This window comes from Rhinolophus sinicus, linkage group LG06, assembly GCF_036562045.2.
Source record: "Rhinolophus sinicus isolate RSC01 linkage group LG06, ASM3656204v1, whole genome shotgun sequence".
In the NCBI taxonomy this organism is placed as follows: Eukaryota; Metazoa; Chordata; class Mammalia; order Chiroptera; family Rhinolophidae; genus Rhinolophus; species Rhinolophus sinicus.
This window is the reverse complement of record NC_133756.1, coordinates 63145597-63161487: the sequence shown is the minus strand read 5'-3', so window position 1 is coordinate 63161487 and position 15891 is coordinate 63145597. Positions and strand designations below refer to the sequence as shown.

Below are 15891 nucleotides of genomic sequence, written 5' to 3'. Positions count from 1 at the left end.
TGGGTAAGACTGTCACAAGCCAAGTCTTCTCCCTACGGGATATTTGGGTGACAGTCAAGATGGTGAGCATGCCCCCTTCCTCCCCGCCCCTCCACCAAGGAAGGGCTGGGACGGCGGGGTGGGGGGGGAGCTTATTAAAAATGTCACTGGACTTCCTAGTCACCGGTCTGTCCCTAACCCGCCGGCCCTCCCCTTCCCCACCCCGCCCCAGACGTCGGGGGCGGGGCGCGGCCACGGAGCCGGGGGGAGGGGGAAAGGGGGGTGAAGGGCGGGGGCGGGCCGAGCGCTGCTGGGGGCGCCCACAGTCTTAAGAGCTCCGCGTGCGCGCCGGGCCGCCCCCGATCACCGGCCTCTGCCCCGCCCGCCTGCCCCGCGCCGCGCCCCCCTCGCCCTACCGCACACAGGCGTCCCCCCACCGCACTCCGTCCGGTCGCCCGCGCCTCGCGCCGGTTCTACCCCCGCCCCGCGCGCCGGCGCCGCAGGAAGGAGCTGCGGGCTCCAGCCGCGCCGCGCCGCACGATGCCCCGCATCGATGCGGACCTCAAGCTGGACTTCAAGGATGTCCTGCTCCGACCCAAGCGAAGCAGCCTCAAGAGCCGAGCCGAGGTGAGGCTTTTCGAAAGCCGCCTTGGGGGTGGAATATTTTTCCGGGTGGCGCGGAGAGGTGGGTGAAGGTGGTCATGGTGGTAATAACCTTGTTGGCTTTTGTGTGTCTGAGGATGGTTGGGGTGTTGACCCCCTTTGCCCTTCCTCTCTCCACCACCTCAGAAAGCGGAATGCCAGCTGGTTCCCTGCCAGGACGGGAGGTGTCTTTAAGCGGCCCAGCTGGGGCCTCACATTCTAAATACGTGCGTTTGGGTGGGCCCGGGGAAGTACACATTAGAGGTAGACCACACAGGGGTCAGGATCTGGTGGTCAGCTGATGAGACAGAATGGGGAGGCATGGAAGGGTGCGTGTAGAGAGAAAAGGACACCGTGGAGCCAGATCATAAAAGGAGACGAAAAACAATGGAAGATTCTTGTGATTTTGGCAATGTCTCATAGTGCAGAGAACTCTTGCTGGTTTAGTATTAGGTCCAGCAATAGAATTTCTTTAACATGTCTGAAAAACAGGGAAACTCCAGGGCAAAAGTTCAGGGTTTAAGTTGTGTTTCAGTGGCCTTGCTGAGAATGAGGCTGGGGACTCACTGGTGGCACCCTCCTTACTGGACAGCTGCAGGTCAGCCCAGTCCTAGAGAAGCTGAAAGCACTGGGGTGCAGTTGTGAGGTTGGGGGAGCAAACGGGTAGCCTGAGCATTTTTGCTGGTTCTGAGTTGATGTGATCAAAGCCTGAAGAACAGGTGAAGACTGGACTGGAAATAGCCTCGGGGTGGGGGCAGGGATTCCCTTACTGATACGGTGGAAGGTCAAACCCCAAAAGGTAAACTAGTTGTATAGAAAGGCAGAGAGTCCCCTGGAGTGGTGTGTCATGGTCAGTATGACTTTGCCTGGTCTGCTGAAAGTCAGAGAGGAAGGTGAAAAAACTGGACTGGGTCTGGAGGCTGGGGTCACAGGAGTAAACTAGAGGAGGCAGAGCCAGCACACTGTTCCTTACACCCCACTCCAAAGAACATAAATAGATTGGCAGGCTGCCCACTGGTGCCCAGGCCCAACTGCAGTGCCTGGTACTGCCAGCAAAGGGCTTGTTAGGATTAGGGAGGCCTCCTGCTTTAGCCAGTGACCAGAACCAGTGCAGTTGGCGGGCTGCAGCCAGAGAGGATGGGACAGGTCTGGTGAGAGAGGAAGGATGAACTCTTATCACCCTTCTTAGACTGGATGACTCTGCCTATTCTTCGTAATGTCCTTTCAGGTGCTAAAGAGTGGGGCAGACTCTTGGAAGAAAAATAAACAGTTTTGATGGCAGGCCTCCCCGAAGTATAAGCTGTCCTCAGTATCTCATGCCAGACTAGGATTAGATGTGGGCATTCTGGGCAGACTAATAATTTGGTGGCCTTAATATTCTTTAAATATTTGTTGCAAATTCACTTAGTAGAGAGAAACTCACTTTTAAGAAAAATTATATGTTTAAAACAAGGATATATTATATGTATTTTCTGAACCAGGAAACAGCTTGAGAAGATAAAGCATTTATAATGTATATAATAGAATGAATTACTCTTTCCCAGGGAATAGTATGACCAAATTTGGTTTCATAATTTGGGCTGACTGAAACTATTAATGTCCCAGCGTCTGATGGCACCTTGTAATCTACATATACACATTGAAATGAGAGCTCTGTGTCCTTGGGAAAGGTTTTCATATTTCCACTTTTGTGGGTGTTGGCCAGCTTGGTGCCTGGAAACCTGAGTTAACTGGTACTGCCTTTCCAATTGGTTCCTGTAATGGTTTAGTTCCCTGGTGCCTGAGGCAGCTGCCTGGCTGGCCACCCCTCATAATCTGACTGCCTGCGCCAGTGGTGTTGAGGGCTGTAGTTAGGCCCAGATCTAGTTAGACTTCTAATCCCCCTCAGTGTTTTCTCAGTTTACTTGTGGATGCCTGAAATTTTTTATAGGCAGATAAACCTTTTCATTGCAGAATCAGAAGCCAAATGTATGCCCTCTGGCCAAGGTCCTACTGGAATGCAAATTAGAAGCTCAGTGGCAAATGACTGTGAACCAGAGGGCAGATTTGAGTGGAACCAGGAGAGAACATGCCCTGTAAGAGCATAATCTGGCTAGGAAGGGAGAATTTTGACTGTTGACAAGATCGATCACTGCAAGAGTTTTGCAATGAGCCGGGGCTGGTGCTGGGTCATCAGGCAGTGAGCAGGAAATGGAGAGAAAGGCAGAGTGATCTCCCACTTGGAGGTTTGAGTACTCCTGAAAGGGTGTTTCCACAAGTATCACATGAAATGAATTTGAGGTCACCTTCCAGAGGCGAAGGATGGAGGTGGATATGGCCCAGGTGGCCTTACAGTGGTTGTACCAGAAAGGCAGTCATCTCTCAACTGGCCATCCATAGCCTTTACCGATGTCTTCATAACCCCTGGCACACTAAGTTAAAGTGCCACAGGGCTCCTTGGGGGTGTTTGGGTCATCTTTTCAGAGTAAGTGACAGGTTTGTTGACTGAGGGAGGACCTTGTCTTTATTTGATAAACTGGAGAACTTGCATGGCCTTGACTCCCCGGGTGTTCTTCCTCTGGACCCATTCCTGGCTCTGATGTCCCAAGTGAGTCCTTACACTAGTAAGATTTGTTTTAAAAAGCAAAACAAAACTTTTAATGCAACTGTAACTTTGGGTGTTAGGCATCGAAGAGGATTTACATCAGAAAGTTGGCCACTTGTCCTAAGACAGGGAAGATACGACACGACACATGTTCAATCTCCTTCAAACTCTGTAGTAATGTTTTCACCAGTGGTCCAGTGAGAAGAGTTGTGGGCCAGGGATCCTCAGGGATCCTCAGCCAGGGGATGAGAACATGGCAGATGGAGAGACTATTGGGCTGGGAGAAAGGAGACCTGGGTTGCAGTCCAAGCTCTGTCATGAATTATTTTATTACCTTTGCCTCTGGATTGGTTTCCTGTAACAAAGTACCACAAACGGGGTGGCTTACACAAGAGATATTTATTGTCTCACAGTTCTGGAGGCTGGAAGTCTCAGATCAAGATGTTGGCAGGGCTGGTTCCTGCTGAGGGCTGTGAGGGAGAATCTGTTCCAGGCCTCTCCTGGCTTCTGATGGTTTACAGGTAATCTTTGGTCTGCCTTGGCTCGTAGATGCATGACGCTGATCCCTGCTTTCCTCTTTACATGACATTCTCCCTGTGTGTGTGTGTCCAAATTTCTCCTTTTTAAAAGCACACTGGTCATACTGGAATGACCTGCACTGACCTTGGTCATCTATCTGCAATCACCCTATTTCCAGATAGGGTCACATTCACAGGTACTGGTGGTTGGGATCTCAGCATCTTTTGAGGAGACACAAATCAAGCCATGACATCTTGGCTCAGTAAAATTAGAGGGTTTGACTAGACTTGTTCATGAATGCCTCAGAATCATCTAGAGAGATACTCCAAAAATGCACATAGTGTCTCCAACACAAAAGTTCTTATTTATTCATTTTGGAGCAGCCCGAGCATGCGTATTTTGGAAATCATCCCATGATGATTGCAACATGTGCTCAGAGGCTCTGGACTGGCTACTGGAACCCTCCTTTGTGGAACGCTGTGGTTCTCTAGTGATGTGTTGCTGCATGTGCTTCTCCAAATCCTGAGGAATGATGGTGATACTTCCAGGGGACAGAGCATGTCCAGAAGGCTGGGCTGGGGCCCACCAAGCGTTGCCCTGAAAAAGGCCGGGTCCTGAAACAATATCATTCTTGCTCCTTGGCCAGATGTTAATGTAGTCCACACTTTCTGAGCCACTAGGACTACAGACATGAAAGGCGTTGTCCCTGTACTTAGACTTATGATATACAGGTGATACAGAAGGAACAGTTGCGTTAATCAGCACTGTCCAGCGATGTAGTCAACAGTGGTTCTGTCGCCTCCTCACTGGACAGGGCCTGTGGCCTGTGTGGTTCCTTCTGTGTGCTGCTTCAGGTACTCAGGACGCTGGATTCCCTGCTCCCATGACTTCTAGCTGATTCCAAGGCCTGCAAGGGCCTCTTCCCAGGTGTTTTCCTAGGGCCATCCCTGCTGCGGGTGTGCGCACCTCTAACCTCAGAGAGTGACCAGGTGGCAACTGTTTGTGGACATGGAGGTATGTGCGCATGGACCTTAATGTGTGGACTAGCGTGTCCGTGTACGCATACAAGCATTTGGGGGGGAAAAGAAGAGGATTTGGACTGTGGGCCAGGGCTGGCTCCTCATGACGCCATGTTTGGGTGCTTTCCTGGTCATTAATGAAATTGTGTTTAAGGGAGGAGAGAACAAAATTGATGTAGCAGCTTGTTTGCTGGACTCATAACATTGAGGTATTTGGAAATGTGGTAGGTGGGTCTCCATTTGTACTTCCGGGCCCTCTAATTGTCGGGCTATCAGGCTGACTATAATGAAGGTGTGTTTAAAGAGCCGCAGAAACATGTCTTTTTGAGGTCGGTAGTTTTATTACTTTATGTTCCCTTTCAAATCAGCTTAGCAGAGTGAAAATTTGGAGGTGCTATATTTGGTGCTTTGGCCAGCTGTGGCTGATTAAATGCCAAGTTTTATTCCTGGGACGCTGGAATATTTAACATATTTGTCTCTCTCAGTGAACAACTGGTCGTGTGTGTGTGTGTGTGTGTGTGTGTGTGTGTGTGTGTGTCTTTTTGACTTGGTTGATAAAGTCGGGAAGTTAATTTTATTTATCATCCTTAGAATTAAGGATTGTGAAGAATCTTCCATATGGAGAAGACTAGTAATGAGGGGAAGAAGTCGTTGTCAAGACTGACCTTTTCCACGAAGAGCTGTTTTTTGTGTATGCTGATAGGTTTTGCAGTGCCAAGAAAAATCTGTTGTGAGCTCAGCTGGGTGCAGAGTGTAGCAGCTCTCCCCATGCATCTTGGGAGGCGTGTAAGAGTAATTTGAGACCAAGGAATTCTGATTATTTTAAACCTGGGAAGTCAAAATGCTTCAGGGCCCTTAGTAGCACAGAAGGTTGCAACAAATAGACCCCTTCAGTTATCTTTCAGAATTTACGTATCACTTGCTTCACTGTAGTAGAACCAAGAATCATAATGAAGAAGTCAAGAAAGGGGTGACCTGCCCCTTATGCTCAGGCAGTGACAGCATCTCGTGTCCCCTCATTGATTGCTGTTTAAGGCCAGTGCAGACATGTTTATGACAGTATCGGACCAGGAAACCTGGTGGACAGGGGGCCCTGTGTGAAGAAGCAAGAGACATGAAAAGGCTAACAGGCCTGAGATGTCCTATGGTGGTTTTTTGACGTGTTGATTGCACAGTGAAAGTTGTCTCAAGTGAAAAAGAATAAAAGAAGGAACTAGATAAACACTGGCAGGAAATGATTATTGCTGGTGTCCTCACGAAGCCAAGGATAATGTAGGTAGGTCCAATTTATTTCAGAAGCTTAAGATTGACACCTGTGTTTCTCCTGAGGATTCTCCTTGGAAAAGTGCCCAGTTCCAGTATGGTCTGTATCCATCAGGGTCTAGGGAAGGCAACAAACAGTGCTGAATATTTAAAACAGGGGATTAAATGCAAGGCATCCTGATGCCGCTGAGATGCCAAATGAGATATGGAGGCACCCCAGAGATTGGCAGCAGTGAGAAACCACTTCCAAAGGGGGACTGGGATCACTCTGTGAAACCCGGAAACCTGGAATCAAGACCATGCAGGCCACCGCAGAGGGTTTCTGGGAGAACTACCCTGCCTACTCCCAGCACCCCTGCCTCCATCTTCCCCAGCTCTCCTCCAGTTTCCTACCCAGTGACCCCACTGACTGAACCCAGCCAGCAACCAAACTGGGAAATAGAGCCTGCATGGAGTGGCCTCCCTGTGATAAGAAATTGGTGGAGGAAGGGTGAAGAATGGATCTGTGAGCATACAGGCCTGAGATCTGCCCTGAGTTGAAGAAGTAATTTTGAATTCCCTAGCTCTGGATGAGCACCTGGCCTTAGCACATGGCTTTTGCTGAGCCCACCATCATGGCTTAGCCCTCCTTCTGGATTCCTGATAGTTGAGTTAGTCATAAATGCCCTGAAGTTGGAGTTACCATAGAATTGGAGGGCCTTCCCTCCAGCTCTTTGCAAGTCAGAGGAACAAGTGTTCATATGCATAGACATATGGCTGCAGTATACGTTCCCTAGCATCTTGAAAGATGCCCCTAATTACAGAACAGCTGAGAAGGTTGATAGGTTAAGGGATTAATGGTTTGCAGCTCACTGCAGGGTGAATTTGGAATGGAAGATTAGAATTAAAGGACCGTTAAAGGACCATGGTTGGCAGGGAAGAGTGGAGTGGATTTTCTCAGAAGGGGAATGGTCCATCCAGTGCTTGGAAGTGGAGACAGAGAAGATGTATGTGGGTATGTAAGGCTAGAATGAACTAGGCTGGGGACAGAAGGCATGGGAGAGGCTACTGAAGGAGAGAACTTGCAGTTTGGAGGCTGGGCTGATGGCAGAACACGCCATGCCTTGCGCTGGCATTTGACGATGCTAGGAGCTGGGCTCAGCTTTTGTAGTTGGATAACAGCTTGTTACTCAGTTTCCTCAGGGAAACTGGAACACCTGGCCCAACGCTAAGAGACCCTGGGGACCAAGGGACATACACGTCCTTTGTGTTCTTCTCACTCACTTCAGACTCTGGAAATTCTGCACAAATCACACAAAGAGTAAAACACTTCTTTTCCCTTGTTGCCAATAGGTGGACCTTGAACGTACCTTCACATTTCGAAACTCAAAGCAGACCTACTCAGGGATTCCCATCATTGTGGCCAACATGGACACCGTGGGGACATTTGATATGGCAGTGGTGATGTCACAGGTAGGACGGTGGGCTTTTTTCCCTCTGCTGCTCACGCTGGATGGGTTGTCAGGAGCTTACCTGGACTTGTTCAAACACAGGGAACAGGAGAAAAGTGAGACCCTTTAGGTCCTTTCCTGTAGCCAAACTATTAGATCTGAGTCTGATTGTTGCTGGAGGTACTTCTTTTCTTCCCTCCTTTTCAATCAAAAAAGTGGATGGAATCTGGAATTCGCATTCAATGAGACGGTCTAGATCTGTATCCATTTCTTCCTTGAAAATGCCCATGATAGTTTTGGAAACTAGAGATACAAAAAGAAGTTGGACATTGTACCATGTTGTAAAGTTAGTCTAGTGCCATATTATAGAAGAGGGACAGTGCCTTTAAAATGAAGACAGAACAGTCTGTGCTATAGAATTTATTACATCTTATTGTAGGAGACATTTATTGAGTACTGTGTACCAAGCACTGGGTATAAATATAATATGATCACAGTTCCACCAGGTAGGTTCCTTTTACAGATGAAGAAACTGAGGCAGATAAGGAAAGGAGAGGTAACTCGGCCCAGGGCTTGCAGCCACGTAGACAGAGCCAAGGGATTTGCCTCCCACTTCATACTGACAGATCACAGTATAAACTCCAGGTCTCTTTTTAGCCAATTACCAGTCTAATTTCCTATAAATGGAGTAGCTAGTATCCTTGCCTTGAGGAAACTAAAGGAAAAGCCTTTTGTGGGCAGGACCTTCATCTCATGCAGCTGTGTCCCAGATACAATGCACGTTCTTCATCCTGGAGGTAAATGTTTTCTTCTGATACCCACAGGGTGTGTGTGTCTGTTTCCACTGATGATTCTGCCAAGTGAAAAAATAAATCCAATTACTTGAAAGAGCTTCTCACTGTGGGCAGTAAGTTTAACCTCAGGAGGTGCTGAGAGTCATTATCAGCTAGTGATTAGAAGGGAGATTTTAAAACAAATTATGAGCTCAAAAAATGGCATAGGAGGTGGTCTGACACCACGATCAGTTGTATTATCTGTCTGCCCTCACCCCCCGCGGAGCTTTGGACCAGAGGCTAATAAATTAATTGTTAAAGGAATTTGTATGTTTTCTCCCTAACTTTTCTTTGCTCTGCTCTGTGATCAGCCATTGCTACTACTGAATTATGTATTTGTGGAAAAGTGGGTGGAATCAGGCAGCAATAAATAGCTCTGATTAACTCACATATCAGATTATTAGTCCATGAAAAACGTACAATTTGTTATGCTCATCCCATTTTCACAGAAAAGACTCTCCATCAATGAGACAGTGTACACTGGAATAGCTAACCATGTGTGGGTACTGAGTTTTCTATTTCTAGGACCCTCTGAGTTAGTGCAAGTTGATTAAGTCTTAGAATTTTAGGATGGGAAATTGTAGGTGGGGAAACGAACCCAGAGGAGTCAGGAGAGATGCCCTAACATGGGGAAGGACCCTGAGCTCTGCGATCAGATTCAAGTCTGATTCTAGCCTCTGTGCCTTATTGGCTAAGCAGTTGTTAAATTTCTTAAATTTAAACTGAAGCTCCTTTTCTGCCCATGAAGGTAACATTACTGTACAAAGCTACCCTGAGAAGTGAATGAAGTGATGTATGTGAACAGCTTGCACAAAGTAGGTACTCAATAAATGCCAGGCTGGTAGTCATAGATTTAATATTGTACTTTACATAATTTCCTTCCTTAGGGATACCAACTCCCTGATGGGTTTAGCTTTTAGCAAGAAATGTTTAGCTTGTGAGTGCAAGGAAAAGCTTTCAGCTATAAGTTGAGGTTCTTTGGGTTGGCGGAGCAGAAGTTTGTCTGAAGGTGGTCCTTCTTATGGGCAGGGAACCTGCTGTCTGTGTCCTCATGGCCTGACATAGGTGGTGGGTGGGGTGCGGCGGGGCTCAGAACTCTCCCTCATCCCTCCCCTGCCTCCTGGCAGAGCCTCCTCCGTCCTGACTGCAGTTTGTCTGATCAGATTAGGATGGAAACCCGGTTTTGTGATTTCACTGGTTACACCTTTGTCTGTTTTGGGCCCCTAGAAGCATCTTCAAAGCTAATTAAATATGACTGGCAGGAACCCCTGATGCTTGTGTATTGTTGGCTCACCACTGGCCATATGGAGGAAGGAGGCTCACTTGGTTTCTCGTCCTAATAGCGCTGTTTTGTTTCCTAGCACTCCATGTTTACAGCAATTCATAAGCATTACAGCCTGGATGACTGGAAGCTCTTTGCCGCTAATCACCCAGAATGCCTGCAGGTATGATCGCTACATGTGTTGCCGGGGGAAGCAAATCTTCAGGGTTGTCAAAAGGATTTGAATTAGCAGCAGATGGACACGCACGGAGTCCTGAGAGAGACCTGGGGAAAGGCAGTCGTGGTCCCCAGCCTTTCGTCCTTGCCAGAGATCTGCTGAGGAAACATGTTCTGTATCCTGTTTTGAAAATACTAGGATTTACTTGCAAGGAGTATCTGTTTTTTGCTGTTTTGTTTTGTTTTAAAGATGAAGTGTTATATTATGAGAGCTTGGGGAAGACCTGTATTTCCTGCCAGGCGTAGATCCAGTCTGAACATTTCCTTTTGGCTTTAGAAAAAACATCTAATTATAACAAGTTGTTTTGGAATTCAATAAACAATATGCCTGCTAGGATGGCTGTAATCAAAAAAGTAATGAGTGTTGGCATGGATGTGCAGAAATCGGAACACGCCTATAATGCTGGTGGGAATGTAAAATGCTGCAGCTGTTTTGGAAACAGTTGGCAGTTCCTCAAAAGGTTAAATGTAAGAATTACCATATGACCCAGCAATTGCATTCCTAGGTATAGACCCAACAATAAAAACATAGGTCCACACAAAAACTTGTACACAGATGTTCATAGCAGCTTTATTCATAGTAGCCAGAAGGCAGAAACAACAAAGATATCCATTAACTGATGAATGAATAAACAAAACTGGCATAGCCACACAATGGAATATTACTCAACTCTGAAAAGGAATGAAATGACCTATGCTATCACATGGATGAACATTGAAAACATTTTGCGAAGTGAAAAAGCCAGACACAAAAGGCCACATATGTGATTCTGGTTACATGGAATGCCAAGAACAGGCAAACCTGTGGAGACAGTAAATAGATTAGTGGTTGCCTGAGGCTGGGGGAATGGGAGGGTAAGGGCTGAGAGGTATGAGAGTTGCTTTTTGGGGGTGATGAGATTGTTCTAAGATTGATTATGCATCACTCTTAATAAAACCATTGAATTGTGCACTTTAAATGGATGAATTGTGTGGTATGTGACTAATCTCACTATAGCTGTTGTTATGTTTTTTAAAAAAGGGCAATTTGAAAATAACCAAAAGCTCCAATATGACGCCTGACTTTCCTTCTGCACATTCAGGTGGTTCTCTGCCATTCCCAGCAGAGCGGTCTCTGCCTTAGAAACGCTCACCAAGATCAGATTATTTGTGATTGGAAAATGACTTCATATGTACTGCTTTTGAGGTTGCGCTGGCTTTTTTTTAAAAAAAACTAATTTTTAATTATGTGTGGATTTTGAGTAGTGAGAAGGTCGTCTTGAAGATAAAATAATCTGGATCAATAGCAAATCCTTTTTTTTTTTTTGCCACGTTGTGTTTAAATATACTTGTGTCACCTTCTTCCCCTCTTCTCTGTAAGAAGTTTGGGGAGCAATGAGTTTTTGGCACTCATTGGTGTTAATTGGAACTTTGGCTTCCATGACTAAATGTGATCATTTGACTTACTACCAACTGAATGGCTAACTGAAAAAGGAAAATGTTAAAAATGCAGTAGCACTGAGAGAAACCAATCTTGAGTTCCGTGTGCCAAACTTTAACAGAAATAAAGGGGAAAATAAAAAAGCTAGCAAAGGTCTTGTGGAAGGGAAAATGTGGATTGGGCAGGCACTGGTCACACTGTCAATATGAGGGGTGAAACTGGAGTAAACTCAGGTATCTGGAATAAAAACATGTCATGTTACCAGTCCGCTTACACTCAGTGTCTGGGTTGTAGCTACATTGTTGTGATGTTATGAGGATAGCAAGGATATTAATATATGTCCCTCATCTGTGGCTTATGGTTTAGAGATACAGGTTAAAATATTCTTATAAAAAGTGAATGCTGACTGTTGGCACAATCCCATGGCTTAGTTTCACTAAGGCATGCATTGCTAAAAACAGGTCTTTTCTCAAAGAACATTTTTCAGAGGAGCAGCTGGGTGGCTGGGAGGGCACTGGTGATGGTTGGGGGAGAGGCTGTCCCGAAGGAGCGTGTGATCACTTACGATGTAAACACGTCCACGTGCAGTTGGGAAAGGTCATTTTAGGCGCCTTTTTTTTCTCTTTTTATTGGAACACTGAGATTTGGAGTTCTTTCCAAAGATTACGATTTGCATTTTATGTTAGTCTTATATTGGGGGTAAAAATGAAAATAGGAGGGAGTTTCATCAGAGGAGTTGTAGGCATCTCTCCCTCCCTCCCGATCCCCGAAGCGAGATGCTTGGGGTGACTGCCACAGCCTTGGCACGAGGAGGCCTGGGTTGACTGGCCTCCCCTTGTTCTTCCTGCCTCTCCTCCAGGGAGAGGAGAATTTGCACCAGCCGTCCCATGATTCAAGAGTTCTATACAGAGAGCTTGAGGAAATTAAACAAAAGCACGGACAAGGTTTCCTGAATACTTAATCTGTTTACTGGAAAGATTCTGTGGCCTCAGGTCCAGGGTTAAGGGTCTATGCAGTTTAATAGTGGGAAAGATGGCAGCGGCAATGTTTAGATAATTTAATGGACGAATCTCCTTTACTTGTGCTGCTGTATATTTCTTGAGCAGGTCTACTGTGTGTCTATCTGATCAGGGTAACCTCAAAGGGTCACTGTACTGTCCCCAGAACAGGTGAATGGATGGGAGCAAGGTCTGACTTCTGAATACTACTCACTAGTCATGTCTGTATCTCTTGGTTTATTTTTGGTACAGCATGTAGCCGTAAGTTCTGGCAGTGGGAAGAATGATCTGGAAAAGATGAGCAGCATCCTGGAAGCTATACCGCAGATTAAGTTTATTTGCCTGGATGTGGCCAATGGTTATTCGGAACATTTTGTGGAATTCGTGAAACTCGTCCGTGCCAAATTTCCAGAACACACCATTATGGTAGGTATGATGGAACATTCTCCAGATGGGGAAGCACAGAGAGAGGTGTTCAGTGTGTCCGGGGAGCTATATTTTCTTCAAAGCTTTTGGTGCCTTCTTATTAGAAGACCAGTTGAGAATCATTAGGAAAGAGACAGGCAGCAGCCATGGAAGATCTGAAAACTGGCTCCCCGCTATAAAAAATAAAATCCAGATCTATATCATAGCGTGGAGGCTCCTTATACCTGCCAGATATCGAATGTCTCTTACCATATAATACCTTTAAACAAAGGTCTGGGTCACACCTTAACAAAGCAACTTTTATAAAATGAAAAACCCAGTGTCACTGGGTTTTAGTTTAACGATATTTGTGTCATCTATGCCCCATTCCTACTTGTGTAAACTCTGCTGTGAGAATTGAAATCCACAATATGAGCATTTCACAATAGTCAACTATTTGCAAATCAGTCTGTTGTTTTATCTAGGATCTTTATTCCAGACCTTTTTGCCTTTTTTTTTTTTGGTATTTTCCTAATTATTAACACTGTCACTAGTTAGAAAGTGTATTTGTTATTGCTGGGAAACCTGGATTCTCAGAAAAAGGAACTAGAAGCTCTAGGGTTAAATTTGGGATTTTGGAAAATCTATATCGTAATTATGTGTGTCTTTACTGGTTTTAATTAACGTGGCAATTATAGATTGACCACAACATAAGCTACCTAACTTTCCTTTCATTTTGAATGTTATTTCTCCTCACATTTCATCATTGTAAGGAAGTTGGGAGACAGGAATTATTTCTGTTGATGAGTGATATCATCAACAGAAGTTAGATATTCTGCTAAGGATTTCCAAAGATTTTTAAGATAAGTATTTTTATGCTTTTCAATCACTATGAGAAGAAAGGATCAAGAATTGTCCCAACATCAACCAGCTGTACAGTGTCAGAAGTTGGGTGGGAAACAGTAACATTCATTTTACTCTCCGTAAGAGTGCTGTCAGGTCCTTTTCTTTGATAACAGTAAAACCGCTTCTTGAGTGCCTGCCATGTTTCAGAAGGTTTACACCTGTTTTTGTCTCTTCTTCACAACATCTCTGTAGAGAGTAGGAATTGTTGCCCTAAACTTAAGCACAGATGAGGAATCTTAAGCTCTAACTTCATTCTTACACTTTGGGATTTTCATAAGGGCCACAGCAACATTAAGCAGAAAGCTGGGATTTGAAGCTACGTCCCTCTGAATGCAAAGGCCAAGCTCTGCCCCTTGAGACTTGTTAACGTGTCCCACCCTTGTTAACTTCAGTGATAAAGCTCTTTTCTTCCAGTAGGCCATATGCATGTGACCAGTTTCCTGCTTCCCAGTTCTGAGGTGGGGAAGTTGACTTTCTTTAGGCTTGTGGTGGAGGGTGATGAAATTACCTACCCTCTATCATGACCCAATGATGAGTAGTTGTGAGGCCCCAACTGACTCTTTTGCCCCCAAATGTCTGTGGTAACTTTCTCATGAGAAAAGGAAGAGAGAGCTGGACTCACGAGAGAGCAGAAGCCCCCACTCCCCCAGCTGGGTCCTGGTAGCCCTAAACAGCATTTGGTATTAAACATAAATTCTGTGAAACAACGTGTAGGTGGTAGAAAGAGCATGGCAAATATTTGTTGACTAGGAGAGCAATTTATTCCTTCTGGAGAGTCGGAAATAAGGCAGGCTCACGGTGTCTGTTGACATTCTTATCTGAGGTGGTGAGAGCTACCTCTTTCTAGGTCTTTCTATTTCACCTCTAGTGTTTTAATTGTCCTGGAGATATAAGGGACTAATAAACTTGGGAAGTTGAGCTTTACATCTACTGGCTTTATTGCATAGAAAAGTTAATTATGAAGGTTTGGGGATTAGAAATTACATGGATTTAATCAGTCAACCTACTGGCTCCACTTTCTCTTTCTTTAGTAATTCGTGTATTAAGTTGTGAAATATGACCTATATACGGAGAAGGGCATAAAACGTGGCTGTTCAATAGTCTTTATATAGTAGTCCTTCAGTGTACCTACATTCAGAAGCCCACTCAGACTCTGGTGATCATTTTCTTCCTTGTGTGCCATCTCTTTCTGCATTCCTAAAAAATACCATTTAAATTTTGCCTGCGTTTGATCCTTATATAAATGGTAACCCTACTGTGTATCTTCTATATCTTCTTTAGCTCAGTAGTGGGTTGCGATGCACGCACACACTTGTTTCATGTGAGCTGTTCATTCTGTCTTCCATTTTTCCTGGAACATATCTTTAATACCATTTCCCAGATGCCTCACTAGCTCTCATCCCCTCCTCTGCTTTGCTGCTGGTTGTTCGTAACACCATTAAAATCGGTAACTTAGTGCCGCTGAAGTTGGTGTGGACACATGGGCTGAGCCACATTGGGGGAGTTGCACACCTTCTGAATCTCATTTTCCTCACCTGTAAAAAAGGAGGTCAAGGGCACTTGTGGCTAGGGCATTACTGTGGAGGTCAGATGGGTGATGTTTTATGAACAGTACAGTAGTCATAGTTAATGGTTTGTTGATAGTGAGTGCCATTGAGGGCATGTGTTCTGTCAGAGATGGAAGGCTGATGGGGAAGAATGGGGGCTGCTTGTTTTAAAGAAGAGGGAGAAAATATGTACACACCACTTCTTTTAAAAAGCAGGTATTAGAAATCCACTGGAGCCCTGGAGCTTTCCATTCGCATGCTCCAAACATTTGGCCGTGAGCTTTAGCTTACAGCTGACCCTGCCGAGAGCTGAGGCAAGCTGCCTGTCGTGTCACCCCTCTGGCGAAGACCAGGGACAGAGGGCAGGAAAGAGTTGGGCTGGTAGGACAAGGGAAGGGTGTTGTTGCCAGTGCCGAACCTGGATGTTGCCATGGGGGATGGGCCGGGAGGGGGAGATTGGGGCAGAGTTCCCACGGCCCTCTGGGCAGCCACCAATAGCAAGGGCCTCTTCAGCGTCTGCTGGCTGGTCCAGGTTGTGTTGTCATTGTTCTTGTTGGTTTCCCCGGCAATGAACAGGAGGATTTGGCAAGGTAGGTGCTTATTCTTGAGCTATTATTTGCCTGCACTGACCCTTGAAAAGTGATTCATTTGGAAACCTCCAGTGCTCTTAGTGTCCTCGAATTACGGAAATAAAATTTCTCTTATGGCTTTGGAAGCATTGTGAGGATGCATTACCATTTGTCCCATGTTTTAGAACTGAAAGGTATATAATACGGGTGCCAAGTGTGGTTATGATTGATGCAATGCAGTGAACAGAAGGGGTGCTCAGAAATGTTCTTGGCAGAGGC

General features: G+C 45.6%; 1 protein-coding gene across 1 annotated transcript in view; it reads left to right on the top strand.

Moving 5' to 3' along the window:
• The first annotated feature begins 256 nt into the window (after positions 1–256).
• GMPR (guanosine monophosphate reductase) overlaps positions 257–15891 on the top strand; it is a 37000-nt gene continuing 21365 nt past the window's right edge. The window contains exons 1-4 of the mRNA XM_019742970.2: positions 257–606; positions 7339–7458; positions 9631–9714; positions 12438–12611. Coding sequence (XP_019598529.2) covers positions 520–606; positions 7339–7458; positions 9631–9714; positions 12438–12611 — 465 coding nt within the window. The 5' untranslated portion in view covers positions 257–519. The remainder of the gene's footprint in view (positions 607–7338; positions 7459–9630; positions 9715–12437; positions 12612–15891) is intronic.